Consider the following 20,993-nt stretch of genomic DNA (forward strand, 5'->3'; position numbering starts at 1 on the left):
TCACAATGCAACCCCACTTTATTGAAGAACTGAGTGAACTATTCTGAAGAAAAGATTTGTGTCTCAAGCCTTAATTCAGTGCTCTGCATGGAGTAAATGTTCACGAAAACACTATTGATTCATTTTCCCCCGTAGCTCCCCTCCACCATGGTTTTGTGGGTTTTTTGTCCATTTTCCGCATATCCTTCTGACTCAATATTCAAACTGAGGGTAGTTGGGATAATTGAAGAAGCAGTTTGGCACAGTGCATAGAACATTATTATGGGCCTGGGAGTCAGGATCTGGTTCCAATTCCTTCTCCAACACTTGTCAGCTGTGCAACCTTGGGCAACTCACTTCCATTTGCCTCAGTTACCTCATCTGTAAAATGGGGATTAAGACTGTGAGCCCCATATGTAACATAGTGTCCAAACCAATTAGTTTGTATCTACCCCAGTGTTCAGTACAGTACCTGGCACACAGTAAGTGCTGAACAAATACCTTAAAAAAGAAAAAAGAAGGCTTTGAGCATGCTGGTCTCCTGGAGAGCCAAGCCCTTTTTTTTTTTAAACATTTGGTTATCCAAACTTTTGATTATCTGACAGCCTCATCCCAGTTAGTTCAGATAATTGGCTTTCTGCTGTTTATAGAGTTTTACTGTTGCCAGTTCACCAAACTTTCTAGCCTCCTCTGCAAACCCGTTTAGCCACTAATTTGGCAGGCTATCAGAAGTCACAACTCTGAGCTGTTGACTCATTCTGCTTCCATATGTAATTTAAGCCACCTTTTCCCCAAGTGGAGCAGTGGGTGATGTTATGAACACATGCCTTTCGGGGGAGGCAGGTGTGTATTTTGAATTGATGAGTCAAGAGTTCTGTCAGTGGCATCGGTAGAATGAGCTGGGAGTTCTCAATACTCTGGGGTAGGAATCTCAATTTGGAATGTGTTAGGCTGCTGATCAGAATAAACCTCGCCGCCCTTGCCCTTTCTGCCCAACAGGGTGACCTGTTTCTCACTACATGAGCAAGCTCTTTATGTTTGGTGACTTGAATGATAGCATACATTTACTGCAGAATTGTATTTATTTCCTCCACATAGAAGTGTTGTGGGATGTTCAGCTTGCCTGTTAGAGAGACTTTGGCCACCACTCAACCACCTCTTGTAATGGAAAAGTGATATCAGGTTCTCTGTTGAGGTCTACAGCCTGTGAGTGATGTGCATGGAGGATTTCTCTGAACAAGAAAGAATTCCTGTGGCTCTGAAGTCCATGGAATTTCCACGTAGGGCTTTTCCTTTCTGGGAAATCACTTTTTGGGTTCAGCCTCAGTTCCTGTGGGTTTCTACAACTGTCACTGTCTGCTGTAAATAGTTGTCATAATGGTATTTACTGAGGACCCACCAAGTGCCAAGAACAGTGCTACATTCTTGGGGGAGTAAAACAGAAGCTTCAAATATGCCCCCTGTGGCCCACAAGGAGCTTAAGCCAGCCAGACCCCAGCTCCCCAAGTTTTTTTTTTTTTTTTTTGGTCCAGCTCTTTCAGGAATGTGCCCTAGTGGAAAGACCCTAGGCCTGGGCATCAGAGGATCTGAGTTCTAATCCCAGCTCTACCAAATGCTTGCCTAATGACCTTGGACAAATCACTTAACTTCTCTGTGCTTCAGTTTCCTCAACTGTAAAATGGAGATTAAATACCTCTTCTTGCTCCTATTTAGACTGTGAGCTCCAAGAGAGATTGGGTCTGTGTCCAAACTAATTAGAATGTACCTACCCCAGCACTTAGAACAGTGTCTAACACATAGTAAGTGCTTAACAAAAACTATCATTATTATTATTATTATTTCAGAAGCTCTGAATTCTGGGCTTGGCTATAGATGTGGAACTCTACCCTGATTTACGTGGCATCTAATCTTTTGAACAGGACTTGAATTTAGGGGAATCAGTGTACCAGAATCTGTGCCAGCGAATGCATATTCCTAAATGTACTGCCACCAGGTATTGTGGCCTTGACTCTGCTGCCTTTTCATCCACTGTATTCACCTCGGGTTGATGACAGGCAAGATGAAAGAATTGTGTTTAGGCATATTCATTCATTCATGAGTGTTCATTTAAGCCCAGTGGGTGTCAAGCATGAATTGATGCCGTAGGCAGTTAGGAAGGAATTGAATGAGAGAGCCGCAAATGGCTACAAATATGTTCCCCAGAAAGATTGTCCCCTAAAGTGGGACTGGGTGCGACCAGAGAGGGCTGGAGAGAGGGAAAAAGAAGGAGGGAATAAGAGGAAAGACTAGAGAATGATAAAAAGGAGGGAGGAGGGAAGAGCAGAGGGGGATGAAGGAAGAATTCACCGGCTTCCCCCACCATTGCCATATTTGCCATTTCCACTCAGGTTTAGCTGTAGCCTGGACCCAGGTGAACTGATCCCTCTGGGCTGTGTCTCCAGAGGATGTCTGGAGCCAGCTCCAGACCCACGAGCCCGGGCCCCAAGGCTAGCCGACCAGCTGCAACTACCTTTCACTTCTTTACCCTCCATCTCCCCCATTAAAATGTAAGCTTCCTGTGAGTAGGGAACATGTCACTTTGATTACTCTGTACTTCCCAAGTGCCTAGTACAGCACACTGAGCCACATGTGAGACAGAGACTGTGTTTAATCTAATTTGAATGTAAGGAAGGGGAAGGAAGACTGTGTACTTTTATCTGCCTTCCCTTTAAGACTCCCCTCCAGTTTAGGTGTAAGATGACCATTTAGTTTTCCTTAGGTTTTTAGGGACACAAAGCATTTCTTGAAGAACCTAAACAGGCTGGACAGACCCCCAGATTTCCAGGACTGTCTCACTTAAATCAGGATGTTGGGTCACCTTAGTAATAATTGTAAGTGCAGGAGGTAGATAGCATAAAAGATTAGGTGAAGGAACAGAAGGGCAATAAGGGGGACTGAAGTGTATGAAGTACTTAGTTCTCTGATCTCGAGTGCAGGGCACACGTCTACTGAGTCTGTTGTGTTATCCCAAGTGCTTTCTACATTTACTCTGCACAGACTAGGCGCTTAATAAGCACAGTGATTGGTCAAAGCCCAAGTCATAGATACATAGCTCTACTTTTTAGCCAAATACCGCAGTATCTTGAGTTTCTAAGACGACCCACTTGGTTTAACTCAGAGGTGAAGAAAATATCCTCTATGAAGGCTGGGGCTCCACAAACAAAGAGAATTAAAGTATGATCTGGGGAATGTGATCAATGTAGTCCAACTGGATCAATCAGGAAAAGCAGCAGGGCTGGTTAGGGGGTGGAGCTGTGTTTGCCTAAACTCTCTCTGTCACTTTGCTGTGGCTTTTCCAGATAGATTCCTGGCACGGCAAAGTAATTGATTCACTGTTTACTACTGAATTCCTTCTACCCAGCCACCTGCATTCTGCATGTGTTTACACTAGTTAGGTGTGGTATTTATTAACCCTTTGTCTGTGCCATAACTTGGGTAGATAGAAATATAACATATCAGACATGATTCCTTTCCCACGGAGGGTCTCACAATCTAGATGGTGGTGTGCGGGCAAACAGATACAACAGTAGCAAAGGGTTGCAAACTTTTGCAAGCTCCCTGAGGGTGGGGATTGTGCCCACCCACTATTTTGTATTGCACTCTCTTAGTACAGTACTCTGCAGATAGTAAGCCCCCAGTGAATATCATCGATTGATTGGAGGTGTCAAAGTCACATGGAATGGGGCAGAAAGGAGAGATCTGTTGACATTTTTTTTCTCCTCACTCTCCCTCCCATCCTGTAATGTATTGTAAAGAATTATAATTTTGGAGTAACCCTGATTAAATTATAGGGTATCATTAGGGAATTTATTGCTCTTATAAACTATACTCAGTCTCCCTGTAATTTGTTATAATTAATGCAAGAGTTCAAGAGCAGAAAACAAGGTTCAGGTTGTGGCAGGTCCCTTCACTCTTGCAAAACTTTGCTTATCACGGCCTCTTTTCACTCCACGATTAAGGAGTGTGCATGTGTGCGTGTGTTTATATATGTATGTCTATTTAAACCCACGTTCCCCTTTTTAAGGGGAATTATAATGCTTTGACTCATTGAAGACTAAACCTACGGGACTCTCAGTTGGAGGTCAGATGTGCTGTAGTTATTTCTTGCTAAATGGGGAAGAGATTGACAGGTTTTGAAAAGCTGGCACATAGCTCTCGTGGAGCAAGCGAATTGTATTTGGGGAGAGTTGTCACCTCGGCAGGCCCCGGCACAAGTTCTAGCTTGCGGTTCGGAGGAGGTGAGGCGGAAGGGTAAGACTTTGACTTGGAAAGGTACTGGTAAGAGACCCTCGGTTACAGACTCCTGCTGTTGATGTTTTGTCTCATGCCCTGGATCAATTTTGCGCAAGAACTCTCAGCGTCCTGGAGAGGTGCAGGTGTGTTGATTGCCTGGCCTGTGAAACAATGCAGTTGGCTGTCCTCTGGAAGGTAGATTAATACAATCCTTCAGGCAGTAAATTGAGAAATCCTATCTGGGCAGACACCAAGATGTATTTTTGCAGGGATCTGCTAAGTTAACACAGCAAGGATGTGGAGTGGCTAAAAGGAAAATAAGAAAGAGAAGAGAAAAAAAAGAAAATAAACAGAGAAGCAGTGCAGCTAGTGGAAAGAGCATGGGACTGAGGCAGGAGATTTGGGTTCTAATTCCAGCTCCTCCACATGCTTGCTACTTGACTTGGGGGAAGTCACTTCACGTCTCTGTGCTTCAATTTCCTTGTCTGCAAAATGGGAAGTACATACTCGGTCTCCTTCTCCCTTTAATCATCCCATGTGGGACAGGGACTGTGTTTAATCAAATTGTTTTTGTATTTACCCTAGTGCTCAGCACAGAGCTAAGCACATAGGAAGCGCTTAGCAAAGATCAATCCTATCATTAGAAGAAAAACACTGTTTTTTGACCCCCCTGCTTTCAATCAATGACATTTATTGAACACTTATTGAATATTAGGTACCATTCTAAGTGGTTGTGAGAGTGTAACTGTAGCAACGCCCATGTTCCCTGTCTTCTAGGAGCTTACAATTTAATGGGCGAGGCTGACGAATATCATTAATGGATACTAGCATGCGATAACAATTTGAACACAGTATTATAGAAATATATTTAATTCATTATCACGTTTCTTGAAAATTTACAGAGACCAACTCTACACCTTCTTTTCAGCCAAGGAATTGATGTTGCCATGGGGAGATGAGGACATACCAGAGCAGAGCATTTTTCTCTTCTGCTTTTCACATAGTTCAGTTTTCTATACCAAGCTCTACTCAACTATTTCTCTTTGTAGGGCCTCTCTCTGCTCCTCCAGGCCACACCTTCTGAGCTCACTTCTGGGCCACTGCAGGCAATTAGGGAACACCACCCGATTGTTTACGAAGTTGCACTGTGCACATAAAGCTTGTAGGGTGGAAATTGCAATAGAGAAAAAACATGGTCTAATGGATAGAGCATGGCCCTGGATGTCAGAAGGACTTGGATTCCAATCCCAGCTCCACCATTTGTCTTCTGTGTGACCTTCAACATGTCACTTACCTTTTCTGTGCCTCAGTTACCTCATTTGTAAAGTGGGGATGAAGATTGTGAGTCCCATGTAGGATATGGACCATGTCCAACCTGATTACTTTGTATCTACCGAGTGCTTAGAAAAGTGCCTGGCACATACTCAATACTTAACAAATGCTATAAGAAAAGAGGGGTTGGTAAGCTCAGTGTGGGCAGGGAACGTGTCTATCAACCCTGCTGTAGTGTGCCCTCCAAGCACTTAGTACAGTGCTCTGTACCCAGGAAATGCTCAGTAAATACCATTTTTTATTGTGTTGGTAGAGAGCCTGGAAATTATAATAATAATTGTGGCATTTGTTAAGCACTCTGTGCCAAGCACTGGACTAGCTACAAGAGAGTCAGGTCAGACAAAATCTCTGTTCCATACATGGCTCACAGTCTGAGGGAGAGAAAGAATGGGTATCCTATCCCCATATTTACAAATGAGGAAATTGAGGCACAGAGGAGTAAATGACTTAACCAAGCTTACTCAGCAGACAAGTGATGGTACTGGGATTAAAATCTAGGTCTTCTGACTCTCAGTCCTGTGCTCTGTCCTCTAGGCCCCATTACTTCTGAGGCCATTTCCCTTCCTCTAGCATTCTGCCACCCCAGCCATTTTGACACTCTAGGGTGGGGTCTGTGGAAACTTCTGGAAAATCCATCTGTTGACTGAGTCTCTCTCTGATTTGATTAGGTTCTGACATGCAGCCAGGACTCATACTTACTCTTCTGCTTCTAAACTCTCCTAAACTCCCCATGGCCGGCTTTTCCAACCAGGACTCCCCATCCGTGGCCTGGACCGGGGGCTGATATTAAGGTGCTTTCCCACTGCTCACTAGTTCTCATTCCTGGGACCCTCACGGAAGCTCTATTCCCACGTCCTTCCCTGAGCTTGGCTTCTCAGGCAGTCTGGGAGCCATTCACTTGAGCCACCCTCCACCCACACTCCCTAGGCTACCTTATCTCAAGCCCTTTTGATTTCCAAGTCCTGAAGCTTTATAATCTGTTTCTGCCCAAGAAACTCAGCACAACTGCCTTCTGTTATCAGCTTTAAAAAATACTTGTGTGTGTGTGAGAGAGAGAGAGAGAGAGAGAGAGAGAGAGAGAGAGAAAGAGATTGACTCTCATGAGTTCCAGGGAACTTAGGGAGGCATAATTAGGTGTGTAGAAGTGGACCGGTGCCAAGGATGGCATCCAGGACTGTGCGTAAGGGAAGAGCCTCTTTGTATTCAACTATAGTCATTACAGGTTTTGTTAAGCTTTACAATGTGGTGGGCACTGGGGTAGAGTCATGATATAATCCTATTAGACATTCCCTGTCAGACATGGGGCTCATAGTCTTAGGAGAAGAGAGAATAGGGATTTAATTCTCATTTTTCCTCTAGACTGTAAGCTCCCTCTAGACGGTAAGCTCATTATGGGCAGAGAATGTGTCTGCTAATTTGCTTATATTGTACTCTCCCAAGCACTTAGTACAGTGCTCTGCACATAGTAAGCCCTCAGTAAATACCATTGATTGATTTCACAGATTAGGAAACTGAGGCCCAAAGAATTTAAGGGACTTGCCCAAGGTCACAGAACAGGCAAGTAGTGGAGCCAGGATAAGAACATGGGTCTCCAGATTTCCACTTCTGTGCCTTTTCCACTAGGCCAAGCTGCTCCTCTAGACTTCTCATTGCTTTCTAAACCATGCTAAGAACCAAAACACCTTCCTGTGTGGGAAAATCCAGCACCCCTGGGCATAGGCTCATTGATCATCCTTCCTTCAGACACTGGATGGCCAGTGACCTCCTGTTTAGATGGAAGTGGAGGTATTGTATTTGGTGAAGTGGTTGGTCTAGGGCAACAAGGTTTGTTGAAGGCAGGGCTGGAAGTGAGCTAACAGTCTTTTAGTGTTAATGAGGCCTCTGAGTGAAAGATTGGCCAAAGAAGCATCTATAGCGTTAGGATTGGTGGAAGTGAAAGAAACTGTAATGTATTGAGAACAAAATAGAGAAACAGTGTGGCCTAGTAGAAAGAGCATTGACCTAGGAGTCAGAAGGCCTGGGTTCTAATCCCAGCTCAGCCATTTGTCTGTTGGGTGACCTTGGGCAAGTCACTTAACTTCTCTATGCCTCAGTTGCCTCATCTTTAAAATGGGGATTGAGCCCCACGTGGGACATGGACTGTGCCAATCCTATTAGCTTTGTGTCTTCTGTAGCGCTTAGTACAGTGCCCCCCCCCCACACACACACATACGTGCACGCAAGCTTGTTGTAGGCAGGGAACATGTCTACCAACTCTGTTGTATTTTCCCAAGCACTTAGGATAGTGCTCTGCACACAGATCAGTAAATACCACTGATTGATTCAAGGGCTGGGGAAGACATCTTGAGGGATGACTTAATGCATTTAATGCACTGCTTCCAACTGGGACCAAGACCAAGCTAGAACAATCCCAGTCTGTGAAGGATCTAGACTGTTTTGAAAGACCTCCCACAGTCACCAGGTGAAGAGTTTAACAACTCTCAATGTGAGAAATTTCTTCTGCTACAGGAGCTCAATCTCTACTGCCATGTGCATGCCACAAACCAGCCCTCTCTGTTTATGGAGTAAACTTGGTTGAGGTGGAAGCTGATTTCTCTTGAGTGACTACATATGTGTCCAACCATGCTTCAGAGGGCCAAGAAGAATGTTTTTAATTCTGGATTTGTAAGGGCAAAATTAGCCTAAAATTCTTCAACTGGCTTCTCCCACAGCCAGATGTACTGCCCCGGGGTCTTTCATTTACAGAAAATGTTGAAAAATTGTCATTGAAGGCTTAGATTTTCAAAGGAAATCTCTTAATAAAAGTCAGCAAATAATTCTTCTCATTGGCAAGAGAGGGTCAGGCTTTCCTCCCTCCCCCTGCTTCTCTCTCCCAAATTCATGATGGGGTGTGGTAAACTTTCATTAAATAGTGCTTTTCTAAAATACGCTATTGTTCTTTAACCCTATTTTACTACTACTGTTTTTACTTTCCTTAAGTAAGGGCTGGAAGAAAGGATCATTGCTTTGTAGCTGAAAAGCTCATTTCACAATAACAAAGTCAGCCTCCCCATTCTTTGTCCCAGTTTTAATTGGCTGCTGGCACTAAGAAAGCTTCTCCAAAGCACCATCAGACCTGACAGTGATGTTTTTATGAGACTGTTTCTAGAGGGAAAATGTATAGGATAGAATGATGACCATTCCTAAAACACACTGACATTTTACTCCCACCCACAGAAACCCAGCAGCCCTGTTAAGTCGTAGCAGAGTCTCATCAACATTGCTCTGATTCAGACCCACTCCGAATGATTCCTCTAAGGGAGCCTGATCTAAGGTCTGCAGTGGACCTCACGGACAAAGGGGGCTGTTGGGGGGCACTGACAAGAGCGGGTCAAGGTGGTCCAAGTCTGGAGATTGGGAATCCGACAAGGCAGTTACTCTTTTAGATTCCACCACTGACTTATGGGGCCCTAGAAAAGTTACCTTTCTTATGCCTCATTTTATTTTTCTGAAGAATAGGAGTCGTCATTTTTTCCATTTTAAGGGCCAATGGGAAAGCAGCATTCTTAGCAGACACTGTGAGAGTTGCTGAGGACCTAGAAAAGGAGGACAGACTAGAATTGAAGATGGGTTCAGCTTGTCCTTTGGGGAGTTCTGCAGGAGAGAAGAGAAGCCTACAGGTTTATTCATGGGTTATAAGGCTCCAGCTCACTGTTTTGTTTTGTTTTTGGTTTGTTTTTAATTTTTTATGGTATTTGTTAAGCACTTACTCTATGCCAGGCACTGTGCTAAAAGCTGGGGTAGGTACAAGCTAAAAAGGGTTGGACACGGTCCATGTCCCATAAGGGGCTCACAGTATTAATGCTCATTTTATAGGTGAGGTAACTGAGGCGCAGATAAGTGAAGTAACTTGCTCAAGATCATATAGAAGACAAGTGGTAGAGATGGGATTAGAACCCAGGTCCTTCTGACTCTCAGGCCTGTGCTCTATCCACTAGGACACACTGCTTCTCTGGTTCTAGAGCTGTGTAGTTCTCTCCCTGTTCCCAGTTGTGGCCTGAACTCAAGTCTCAAATGGGAACCCTATTCAGTATCTGCAATTGTGACTGTGGTATTTGTTAAGCACTTACTATGTACTAGGCACTGAGGTAGATAAAGGATAAGCAGATTGGACACAGTCCCTGTCCCAAATTGGGGCTCACAGTCTAAGAGGGAAGAACAGGTATCTCTCTAATGGTAGTTCCCACAGAGTAGCCACCTCTAGCCTCTGTGGTTTCCGTAGTCCGCCTTAGCCGACTCAAGCCACCTCGGGTATCTCGTGTGATGCCCCAGTGCTATAAGAATCCTGGAAACAGCTGGCTAGAGACATGTGAAAAATCGAGGTGCAGAAAAAACCATGGAAGTTAACAGCAGGAGTGAATATTTCCAGGAACAAATGGGTCAGGTGCATTTAAACAGGGGAAGGCCTGCTGAAGGAGGTGAGTTTTCAAAAGCTTTTTGAAAGGAGGAATACATAAATTGTATTTGAGCACTGTCTATGTGCAGAGCACTGTACTATGCACTTGGGAGAGTACACTACAACAGAGTTGGTAGTCATGTTCCCTGCCTACAGTGAATTTATGGTCTAGAGGAAGGGAAAAGTTTGGTGAGGAGAAGCCAGGAAAAGATTCCAGGCTTTAGGGAGTTGAGAGGAAAGTGGGCTCCACAAGACCCTGCCGTTTGTCTTGGGAGAGCTAGTATGAGAGAACTCTGAAGGGTTAAGCCCAATCAGCTAAGCCCGGTTATCTCTCCTGACTCTGGCACCATGGCTGCAGGCCACCAAAAACACCAAACTGGTGTTTAAGCTGGGCTTGGGTCAGGTCACTATTTCCTTGATAAATAGCATAAAGATACAAGTTCTGTGCCAAAAAAAAGGGCTAATTCAAAGGGGGTGCCAGAGGGCCCCAGCCATGTCCCAGCAGATACTGGTGAAACTTATTTTAAAGAATGGTGTGAAAATCAGGCAGGAAGTCTGACCATTAAGAACTTTGTAGTGCAAAGTCAATCTTTAGAAACCCATCATTTTCTTCAGCTTCAAATCTCACTCAGTTTTTCCAGCTGTATGATGGATGGGTTGCATTAGAATATATATTTTAACATAGATCAGTTGTTACTTTCTAATAGAGCCATAAAACCTGGAGCCTTGCATGTAATTGACAGTATGCACACTTCTTGAAGCAATAGAAGCTAATGTAAAACATTTATTGTTCCAGTTCTGTTTGTTTAGTGGAGTGGTGGAACCTGATAGCTGTATAATTATGGCTTTGTTCAGACTTGCTATCAACTCTCCTATTCCTTGGAGTGCCATCTAGCTAGCAAATAGCAGGTACCTTTATTATAGTAAATATATAAAACCACCTCTAGTGTTAACCTGACTCAAAGGAGCATTTTCAAAGAGAGAACCGAGGTTTGGGTCTTTGCTGATAGAGCGGTTGGGATGTGTGTGTGTGTGTGGGGGGGGGGGGTGCCAGTGTGACAGATGTGAATATTTTGGCTTTGGTTTCCTTGCCTCTTTTTAATGTTTTTTGAAGTGTGTTTTTAAAACGATTTAGTATTTTGGATCCTTTCTCTCTCTCCAGAAAAGCAAAGATGTGACCCCGCTCCATCGTACCTCCCCCAGTGCCCTCCAGATTCACCAACCTCTCTCACATTCAGTGCTTCCACAAATTTCTAGAAGAGACCTGAAAGGGAGGCAGAGTCCTGAGTACCCAGTCTCCCCCCAGTATAGTGGAATCTTTTGCCAGGCTATGTCTATTTTTACATCTGGGCAGAGGTCAATTTGCATCTGTGATGGCCACCCTCATTTTAAACTTGCTATTGATTTAAGACACTTTCCTCCTTTGCAAGATGGGAATAAAATATTTTTTCTCTTTTCTCAGACCATGGGCTCTTTGTAGGACAGGTTGTCCTGTATCTGTCCCAGTGCTTAGCATAGTGCTTGGCCCATAGTAATTACTCTTACACCAAGTACAGGCGACCGTTTTTTTAAACCCTTGGAGGTTGTCACAATAATTAGACGTTATAATTTGTGTACCTCTTATTTTTCCAAAGAGCTTTCAAATGAATTATCTCATTTTATCCTTTCAATATCATGGTGTGAGTGGGAGATAGGTACTATTATCCTTTTTTGCAGATTAGGAAATTGAGGCCCAGAGAGTTAAAGTGACCTGACCAAGTTCACAGAGCAGGTACTGGTGTAGCAAGGACTAGAACCCAGGTCTCCTGACTCCCAGGGCCCATGCCCTTTCTACCAGGCCAGGCATGGGCCCCTTGAATAACCTTGTTTTAAGTCCGGTGAAGAAATTGAGTCAAGTCAAGAAGTCATGGTGGATTCTGACGATCAAAGCTGGAACCCCTGAACGAAGTGTAAGGAGGGATGAATCCAGAAACCAACAGAAAAGGGAGCAGACATAGTAGTTAGGTGTGAGGAGATTATTGGATATAGGAGTCCTTGCTACCTTGCCAACTTTGCTCATCTTGGATCTCCGATAAGACCTGGGAGAATCCAGTCTGAAAAGACCCTATTTGGGGTCTTCTGGTTTCCTGGCCAGTTAGCTCTTCGAAGTCTACCTCTTCCCACTTCCCATTCATCTTAAAATTCCTGCCCGATTTTAGTCCAGAATGAAAACGAAAAGTCGCCTGTATTCTTGGGTGTTCGGTTCATTCTAAAAGGACGTTTGGGAGCAAATTTTGGGTTAGAAAGGGCAAGGTTGCAGTAGGTTACCATATCATGAAGATATGCAGTACAAAGCTTTAACGTGCCAGGGTTTGCAGTTCAAAGTAGCAGGTGTGCTTGCTGGGTTTGGGCTTTGAAAAGCCAATCACTTTTCTGATTTGCCAATCTTTTGGTATTGGACCACATGTGCAGTTGGATAATTCAACTGGTCCTCTGTTGTGAATTCCCCTCAGGACTATTTCTCCTATGTTGTGTTTCCAGATGTTATGCAGGAATGTGCTCTCATTCGATCCACATCTATAGCACGTGTTTATTGACTGTAACTCTGGCAACTGTGACTGATGGTGGGTGCCCAGGTGTGGAAAAGTATTCTGCTCTCGCTGTATGGTGTGAGAAACTGGTTCTTATCAGAATCGTATCCTCCTGGCACACCAGATTGGGTGAAACTCTTCACCAACTGAGGATGGATGTGAAGTGGCACTTACTACATCAAAAGCACATGTACCCTTACAGAGCTAGAATTCATCTACATAGGTAGATAAAGTGCACTTTTTGGGTCCATTCACTGTGTGTGCAAGATGAATACTAGACTTGTTCTATGATTCTCATGGTCTTGGTTTTCCCATTTTTAGGTACCAGTATTACCTGCAAGTAAAAAAAGATGTGCTCGATGGGAAGTTGCGATCTACCTTGGATCAAGCAATCCGGCTAGCTGGCTTAGCTGTGCAAGGTAAGGTGCAGGTTCCTTCAATATTCGGGCCCTCTCTAATTTCTTCCAGGAGATGGCTGGGCTGCTGTGGATTCTCAACCAGAAAATGGTTTGACTCAAACTTCCCTACCTGGTTGTTGTTTTTTCCAGCTTCAACCCGAAGCTCCTGGAAAGTTGGAAATTTTATTTTAGGACAGGATTCTCGAGACCTTTTTGGAGAGCTGTTTTGAAAATGAGTCACGGCTGGTCCGATTGAGAGAAATAGCAGCTTGCATTTGTCCTTGAAATGAGCACCACATTTCAGGGAATATGTTGTGTGTGTGTGTGTGCTGAATTATTCAGTTGATGAAAATGAACCATGTGTAATTTTAATGATCTTTTAGCATTCAAGTAGATTCATATGCAATTATAATGCAAAAAGATTAGCATGTATTAGGCTAAATTTATCTTTGAACTTCATGCGTATACAGTTGGGAAATGTCCTTTAATTCAGGGGATATTCATTGTTACCTTTTGTTGAGATTCTCTTGGTTACTTTTGCTTGGGAAAATAGGTTCAGAAGAAGAAGGTGAAATTCTTTCTTTTAATTAAAAGACCACACTTCCCCTCTCATTATTAATCTGAGGAACAAGCCCCCAAAATGAGCAATCAAGAAGCCAATGATTAGTAAGCTCTTGCTGTACAAAATTTTTTGACTTTGAGCTCCATTGGGTGGCTCAGAAGTCTGAACCTCATACCAAATCCTGAACTGATTCTGAACCTTCAAGGCTCAGAAAAATTAGCTTACATACCCTCTCTCTGCCCTTTGTTGATCTGTTGTAAAATCCACCTTAGGGTGTCAGTGGATTTGGCCATCTCTGTCTAGTCTATATTCAAAATCAGCGAGCTCTTGAGCTACCCTGTGGTTAGAAGATTTCAGAGTATTTTATAGCATCTCTGACCTGCGAAAGACCTAAAACTTTCAGGATATGAAGGAAGGCTCCAGGCACAACAGTTACGGAAGCCAGCCCATAATAACCATGGCATAAGGGAGCCGAAATGACAGGCCAAAGACCTAAAGAGAAACCATAAAGGTAAACCAGCAGGCCAAGTATTTGAAATTAGTTACAATCTTTCCTTACCAATTTGTGATTTCCTGGATCTCTTGTTGTTTACTTGCTGGAGCTTCTTTCATGTATTGTCTTTCCAGGTTCATTATCTGGAGTTTTACAGTGTTTGTCCTAAAGGGAAGTCCTGTAATGTTTGAAAGGAAGCCAGGTCCCAAAGCCCAAGGAGAAAAAAGTAGTGCTAAAGAGAGAGTACTCTGTTGTTCATACATATATACCTCACCAAAAATGCAATTATTATCCTGCTAGGTTCATAGGTGACACAAGAAGTCATTTCTTCTTTCAGTGAAGAGTCCAGCATATAAAATATTTTGCTCTTAAAATCAGATGGTGTTTTCCTAAGTTCTTTTGCATGAAACCTGATAAGATTCTTAAAACATACCTCTTTTTCTAAGACCAGGATATATGATATCCCTTGTATTTGTAACATAGGCGTGTTTGGTTGCTTTAGTATATCACTCAATTAGTAGTATTGTGATATTCATTGAGCGCTTACTATGTACAGAGCACTGCACTAAGCACTTGGGAGAGTACAATACACAGAGTTGGCAGATTCGTTCCCAGTTCCTTTGGAATATGCCCCAATGTACTTCTGGAAAACAAAAACAACATTTTTGGCATCTTGCAATAGCTGAAATTTTCTAGAGGTGTGAGATCCTTTGCCAACTAGAGGGGATTTCCAGGTTCAGAAATTGTTAAAGATGTAGATAAAGTTTTCTTTTCAGTATTTAAAATCAAAATAAAGTTAAGCGCTCCCACCACTGGGAATTAGCTTTCATAATTTATCTGCTGTATGTTTAGTAAATAGTTAAGTGAAGCTTTGTCTAAAAATAATAATATTTTACAGGATCTCCTTTCAAGAACTTCACAAGACACAATCCTGATGTATGGTATATTTTGTTAAGTGTGAGGAACAGAAATGCACTGAGTGGTTACCTTTGTCATATTCTATATTAATCAATGGTATTTATTGAGCACCTGCTATATGCAGAGCACTGTACCAAGCACTTGGAAGAATACAATACATCAGAGTTAACAGACATTTTTCTTCCCCACAAGGAGCTCACAGCTTCTATTCTATAGGGAACAAAAATGGAATAGGAAGAGTCAGGGAAAAATCTTAAGAAATACGTGAAGTGAGTGCAGGTGAGATAGTGGTTGTTTTGGGGGTTGTCGAGCAGCTTTAATAATGATCTGTGTTGCAGTGATACTGGGATCATTTTCATTTAAATTGTTTGGAGAAGGATTTTGTCTCAAGGTAGTTAAAATTGTTAATGCATATTTGTAAAAAGTGGTCAAAGAAGCCAATAATTCACTGTGTCCTTCAGAACTATTGCACTTACCCATGTCAGAAATCTTGCCACTTAAAATATCACTTCATCCAATTGGCATTTACAGATTTTTTTTTGCACTCTTGCTTTAGTAATATAGTAATTGTTTTATCTCTCTCTTCCCTTATCTCAGCTGATTTTGGGGACTACAATCATTTTGCCTCTCAAGATTTCCTAAGAGAATATGTGTTATTTCCAATGGTGAGTACATTTTTCTCTGGTTCTTATTCTTTGTGGTTGTGATTAAATTTGGAGCTTTTTTGTTTTCAACACACTGGAAGCAGGGTGTACTTACTTGGCCATTCATTAATATTTATGTACAGGGCACATCTGTATAGTGCACTGTACTAGATGCTTGGGCGCATACATTAGAAGTAGTAGACTTATACCCCACTTTCCAGGAGTTTACAGTGTAATGAGGGAGACAGGCAGATACAAATTATGTGCATACAGTGTGATTGAGAGCAAAACCAAAGATATATTTCCTGACAGCAAATAGCCAGAAGAGAGAAAAAAATCAGTAGAGTAAATGGAATAAATATATCAATATATACATGTCACCTGAATAATGTTTCCTCAAGGTAAAGGACAAGAGTTTCTTGCCTTGCGGGGAGTCAAAGCCTTTCCGGAAAGATAGTCATCTTCATTGTACCCCAGCAGCACTGTACCCTGGTAATGCACTTAAGTTGGTTCATTGGTTTTGTGAAAATAGAGTGATAAGCAAAAGAACACTAAATGGAGTACAGTTTCCCATGGGGAATAATGTGAACTACATTAATGAATTCCCAAGATCCCAAAACCTGACAATGGACTGTAGGGAGAGCCCCAATCAAGTCCTCGTATACATGGTGAAAACTTGGTCAGAATTACAACTCCAGTAGCTCAACTAGGACCAGTCCATCCACAGAGACACCCAAAATAGGAAGCCCCTAACTAGCTACCACAAGGCTGCAAAAAAACTGAAAGACAAAGCAACATGGGGAATAAATTCTATTCCCTGTACCCTGGAATTAGTGTCTGGGTGAGTAGATAATGGGACCGGAAGAGTGGTGGGAAGACGTCCATCGACATGCACTCTGGAGCTCCCCGACTTTTGGGCTCCATGGTTGGCAGTGTTTGTCCAGAGGACTGGAACTGCCCCATCCTCCCCCCACAATCATAGTACAGAAATTTGGCCCTACAATGTGAGGAATGACTACTTAGAGTTAGGACAGGTATGAGTCTGTGCAACTGAGGAATAATAATAAGGTAATAATAATAACTGTGGTATTGATTAAGTGCTTACTACGTGCCAGGCACTGAACTAAATGCTGGGGGTAGATATAAGCAAATTGGATTGTACGTAATCCCTGTCCCACATGGGCTCCCAGTCTTAATCTCCATTAGGGGAGGGAACTGAGGCATGGAGAAGTGAAGTGGCTTGCCCAAGGTCACAAAGAAGATAAGTGGCAGAACTGAGATTAGAACACAAGTCCTTCTTATTCCCTCGCCTGTGCTCTGTCCACTAAGTCATGCTAATGACTGAGAATGAACTGTTGTTTCTTAAAGTGGTTTCATCCACAGTAAGCTCCTGGAAGGCTGGGATCATGCCTTCCAAGTATTATACACCCCCAAGAGTTTGGTACAATGCTCTGCATATAATAGGTGCTCAGTAAATATCGTTCATTGATTGTGGTGTTAGAATTTTTTCCCCCTTATGGATCTGGCCTCCCCCTGTTTGTGGACCCGAACTGTGTCAGCATTAATGTTGATGCATTCAGGCAATCAGAGGCATTTATTGAGCACTCACTGTGCGCAGAGCATTGCACTAAGTTCCTTGGAGAGTGCAGTACCAAGGAGTTGTAACGTGATAGCTTACGAGGAACTCTGCCTACAAGGAGTTTGCAGTTTACTGTATTGATGTGTTGTTATATTGTACAGTCCCACGTGCTTAGTACAGTGCTTGGCCCACAGTAAGTTCTCAATAAATACCACTGATTGAGTCCTTCCCAGTGCTGAGGACAGTGCTTTGCATATTGTAAGAGCTTAGTAGATGTTATTAATGATCGATTGGGTAAAATCTACTTTTTCGAGCACCTGTGGAAACTGGGCTTGGCTGTCTTTCCTGTGCCATTTCTAGTCATTGCAGAAAGTTCATGTGCTTTGCCAGTACCACAGCAGCCTTTCAAGCAGCTCAGTGTCTCTTATTTTTGCTTCCCCTCTCCTAGGGACCAGCCAGAATCAATCAGTGGTATTCATTGAGTGCTTACTATATGCAGAACACTGTATTAATCACTTGGGGGAGTGCAGTACCATAGAGTTAGCAGACAAGTTCGCTGCCACAGTGAGCTTTCGGTCTAGAGGGAAACAACCACATTCTCAAGTAGGTCCATGTACATGTCAGGAAACTGGTCTCCACCGCCCAGTCTGTAGGACAGCCCCCACTGAGAACTTGCAGATTTTCCCTTTTTTTTCCTCCTTCTCTGAGGCCCTATCATCCTGGCAGAGCTGCGTCAGTCACCCCATTCGCTCCATGCAGCTGGATCCTCCCTCCCTCATAGAATTCATGTTTCCAACAAAGCTGGTAGTTCACTTTTTCCAGCTTAAAGCATTTTGAGTAGACTTGATCCATCTCCTCCCCCGTCCATCCCTAATGAAGTAGAAGCAGAGAAGGAATTTTTTCCTCCACCCATTTCAGCAAGCCACTCCAACCTTCAAACAGCATAAATCCCCAAACAGCATCAATTTGGAAACTGATTAGCTTGCTGTGACATGGTGCTTTCTAAGGGTTGGGCCAGTGTGTGAGATTGTTTGTTGTACACTGAGCGATTACAGAGCACTGTGCTTAGCAACAGAGAAGTCTAGACAGGGGCCCTGCCCTTGGGATGTTTGCAGTCTGACAGGGGAGATGGCTCACTCCTAAGTACTCTCAAATTAACATCAAAGTTTAGGTGACAGAAGCTTGTAAGAACACACAGAAAAAAGGATGCAAAAACATAATTTACCAAGATATTCACAAATGCTCAGAGTCAGTTGGGGTGATAGGCATTTCCAGAATCAGATTAAGTTAATGTGGGTTGCCTTAGACATTAAGCTCCTTGAGGTGAGGGATCACTTCTACTAACTGTATTGTCCCAGCACTTAGCACAGTCCTCTGAACAAAGCGAATGCTCAAAAAATACTGATTGATGCCCTACTAGAGGAGGTGGGGTTTTAGTCAAAATTTGAAGGGGAGAAGGACCATAGTATTCATTTAGATTGACGGCGGCTTTTGGAGGGCGTAGCAACTCACCCAGCACCATATAAATGTTGTTCTTTGAGAAAAGTAACAATTTTGCTACCACGTGGCTTAAATTTCCTGCCTGGCTCCTAATGAAGAGAGAAAAAATATTGTCTTGCTGAGAAATTCATCCCAAAAACCTAAGAGGGGAGGATGAAGACCACATTTTGGGTTTGGTTTGATCTTGAAAGGCTCCATATGTCTCAAATGACATTTCTTCAGTGGAAAAAAGAATAAAATTAAGTACCGACCACAGCCCACAGGTGTGCGGCTGTGTACAGGCATGTATGCTGAAATCTTTCATTAGTTCAGCACCACTTTCACAATTTTCTGTGGCAGAAACAAACATCTCAGGAAAGCCCTTTTGAGCAAGACTGAGGTATTTTAGTTGAGTACCATATTCATGGCCTCGTTTTTTGTGTCGTGTGTGTGTTTAAAGAAGTGTATTTTGGTATTATGAACTTTTTCGCCCCAGTTTTTTGCGGGGGGGCTTCATTTGAATGTTATATCTCCTTTATTAGTTTTACAAAGTAATCTCAAAACTGCATTCATGTTTCTGTGGATTTCTAAACACGTAGAACCTTTACTCAGTAAAATGCCAGTGAAGTTGGGGGGGGGGGTGGTCTCTCAACTATTAGATATTCAGTTCACTGTAATGAAAGAATGCAGAAGACTCTGTAAGTCAATCAGTGAGTATATGAAAAATAAGAGCTGCAAAGCATCCTGTTCCTCCATGTAGAGAACATTTTTCCTATTTGATTAAGTGATCCAAGGGCCTCTCCAGGTTCAACCTACCCCCTACTCTCAGTTGCTTCAGAAGCCTCCGTTTAGAATTACACCTCAATTTTAAATAACTTGGATATCTGCTGGCAAAACATCAACATTGAGGATTCTTTAGGTGATCCCACCAGTCATTTGGTCTGGTCCCATGATCTGTGCTCTTACCTGGCACCCATTCCAGGCTGGATAGAGGAGAAGCTAAGAAGTCATGAGACGACAGCTTTATTATGCACCCTGAAGGAGGGAAAATGCTATGGAAATAGGGAGGTTCTGGTAGTGCCTGTTGGGTCATTTTAAAGCAAAAGTCAAAGATACATTGTTTGAAAATTCAGATTTGGGAATTGAAGATTTTTCTTAAAACATCTCAAGAAAGCATTATTGAGGAAACCCCACCATTGCAGTTCTCTCTCAGTTTGAGATGCTGTAGTCTACTCCTTCACCAGCAAGGGCTAGGGTGTTGTGAGTTTATTTTATTTTTTTTGATTACTGATATTATACTATTTAGCAGCTAGAATTCTCACCAACATTCCCCTGTCTGCTTTGTAGGACTTGGCCCTTGAGGAAGCTGTTCTGGAGGAACTGACGCAGAAAGTAGCCCTGGAACACAAGGCTCACAGGTGAGAGAGAAGGGCAGAGGAACTTGGTGGGTGTCTTCCATAGATGGGAGATTGGCTTGCCCAATTTGGATCTGGAGCAGAGCACCAGTTTTGCTTCCTCTCTGTCTGTCATTCCCTTTACGTGCATTACTTGCACTTCTCCCCTCTTCCTCTCCCCCCTCTCCACATGGTTTCTCTGGGGGCAGAGTAAGGCAACGATTGAAGCCAGGTCTGGTCTCAGGTATAGCCCCCACTTTACTCAGTCCCTGATGCTGTCATACATGACAACACCTGGGCTCCGCAAGATTTTCTGGGAGCACGTAGGTGCCAAGGTGATGGCGCCCAAACACTACAGCCAATGTGCCAAGGCCCCCCAGTCTTGTGTCCGGACACTGTGGCTCCTGGTTCGGAGCACTTTGTGTCAATGCGGCATTAGCTGGTAGTAGTGATACGGAAAGCATCACGGCCGAAAGAGCAAAGGGCTGGGAGTCAGAGAACCTGGGCTCTAATCCTCACTTGACCACATGTGTACTGTGTGGTTTTGGGCAAGTCACTTAACTCTCAGTGCCACAGTTCCCTCTTCTGCAGAATGGGGATTCAATACCTGTTCCCCCTCCTAATAATAATGTTGGTATTTGTTAAGTGCTTACTAAGTGCAGAGCACTGTTCTAAGCGCAGTGGTAGATATAGGGTGATCAGGTTGTCCCACGTGAGGCTCACAGTTAATCCCCATTTTACAGATGAGGTAACTGAGGCACAGAGAAGTTAAGTGACTTGCCCACAGACACACAGCTGACAAGTGTCCTACTTAGACTGTGAGTACCAATTACCCCAGCATTTAGTACAGTACTTGACACAGATACCACAATTATTATTACTGCTACTGATATCTATTGAGCACCCATGTGGTGCAATGCACTGTACTAAGCACCCTG

General features: G+C 43.2%; 1 protein-coding gene across 3 annotated transcripts in view; it reads left to right on the forward strand.

Annotated features, from left to right (window-relative positions):
* The window catches only part of PTPN14 (protein tyrosine phosphatase non-receptor type 14), a 170,989-nt gene that overhangs the window by 105,815 nt on the left and 44,181 nt on the right, over positions 1 to 20,993 (forward strand). For all 3 annotated transcript variants that reach the window (XM_007672358.2, XM_039914848.1, XM_001511252.4), the window contains 3 exons: positions 12,910 to 13,007; positions 15,557 to 15,624; positions 20,009 to 20,079. In XM_007672358.2, the coding sequence (XP_007670548.1) occupies positions 12,910 to 13,007; positions 15,557 to 15,624; positions 20,009 to 20,079 (237 nt within the window). The remainder of the gene's footprint in view (positions 1 to 12,909; positions 13,008 to 15,556; positions 15,625 to 20,008; positions 20,080 to 20,993) is intronic.

This window comes from Ornithorhynchus anatinus, chromosome 19 (assembly GCF_004115215.2).
Source record: "Ornithorhynchus anatinus isolate Pmale09 chromosome 19, mOrnAna1.pri.v4, whole genome shotgun sequence".
NCBI classification, from domain to species: domain Eukaryota; kingdom Metazoa; phylum Chordata; class Mammalia; order Monotremata; family Ornithorhynchidae; genus Ornithorhynchus; species Ornithorhynchus anatinus.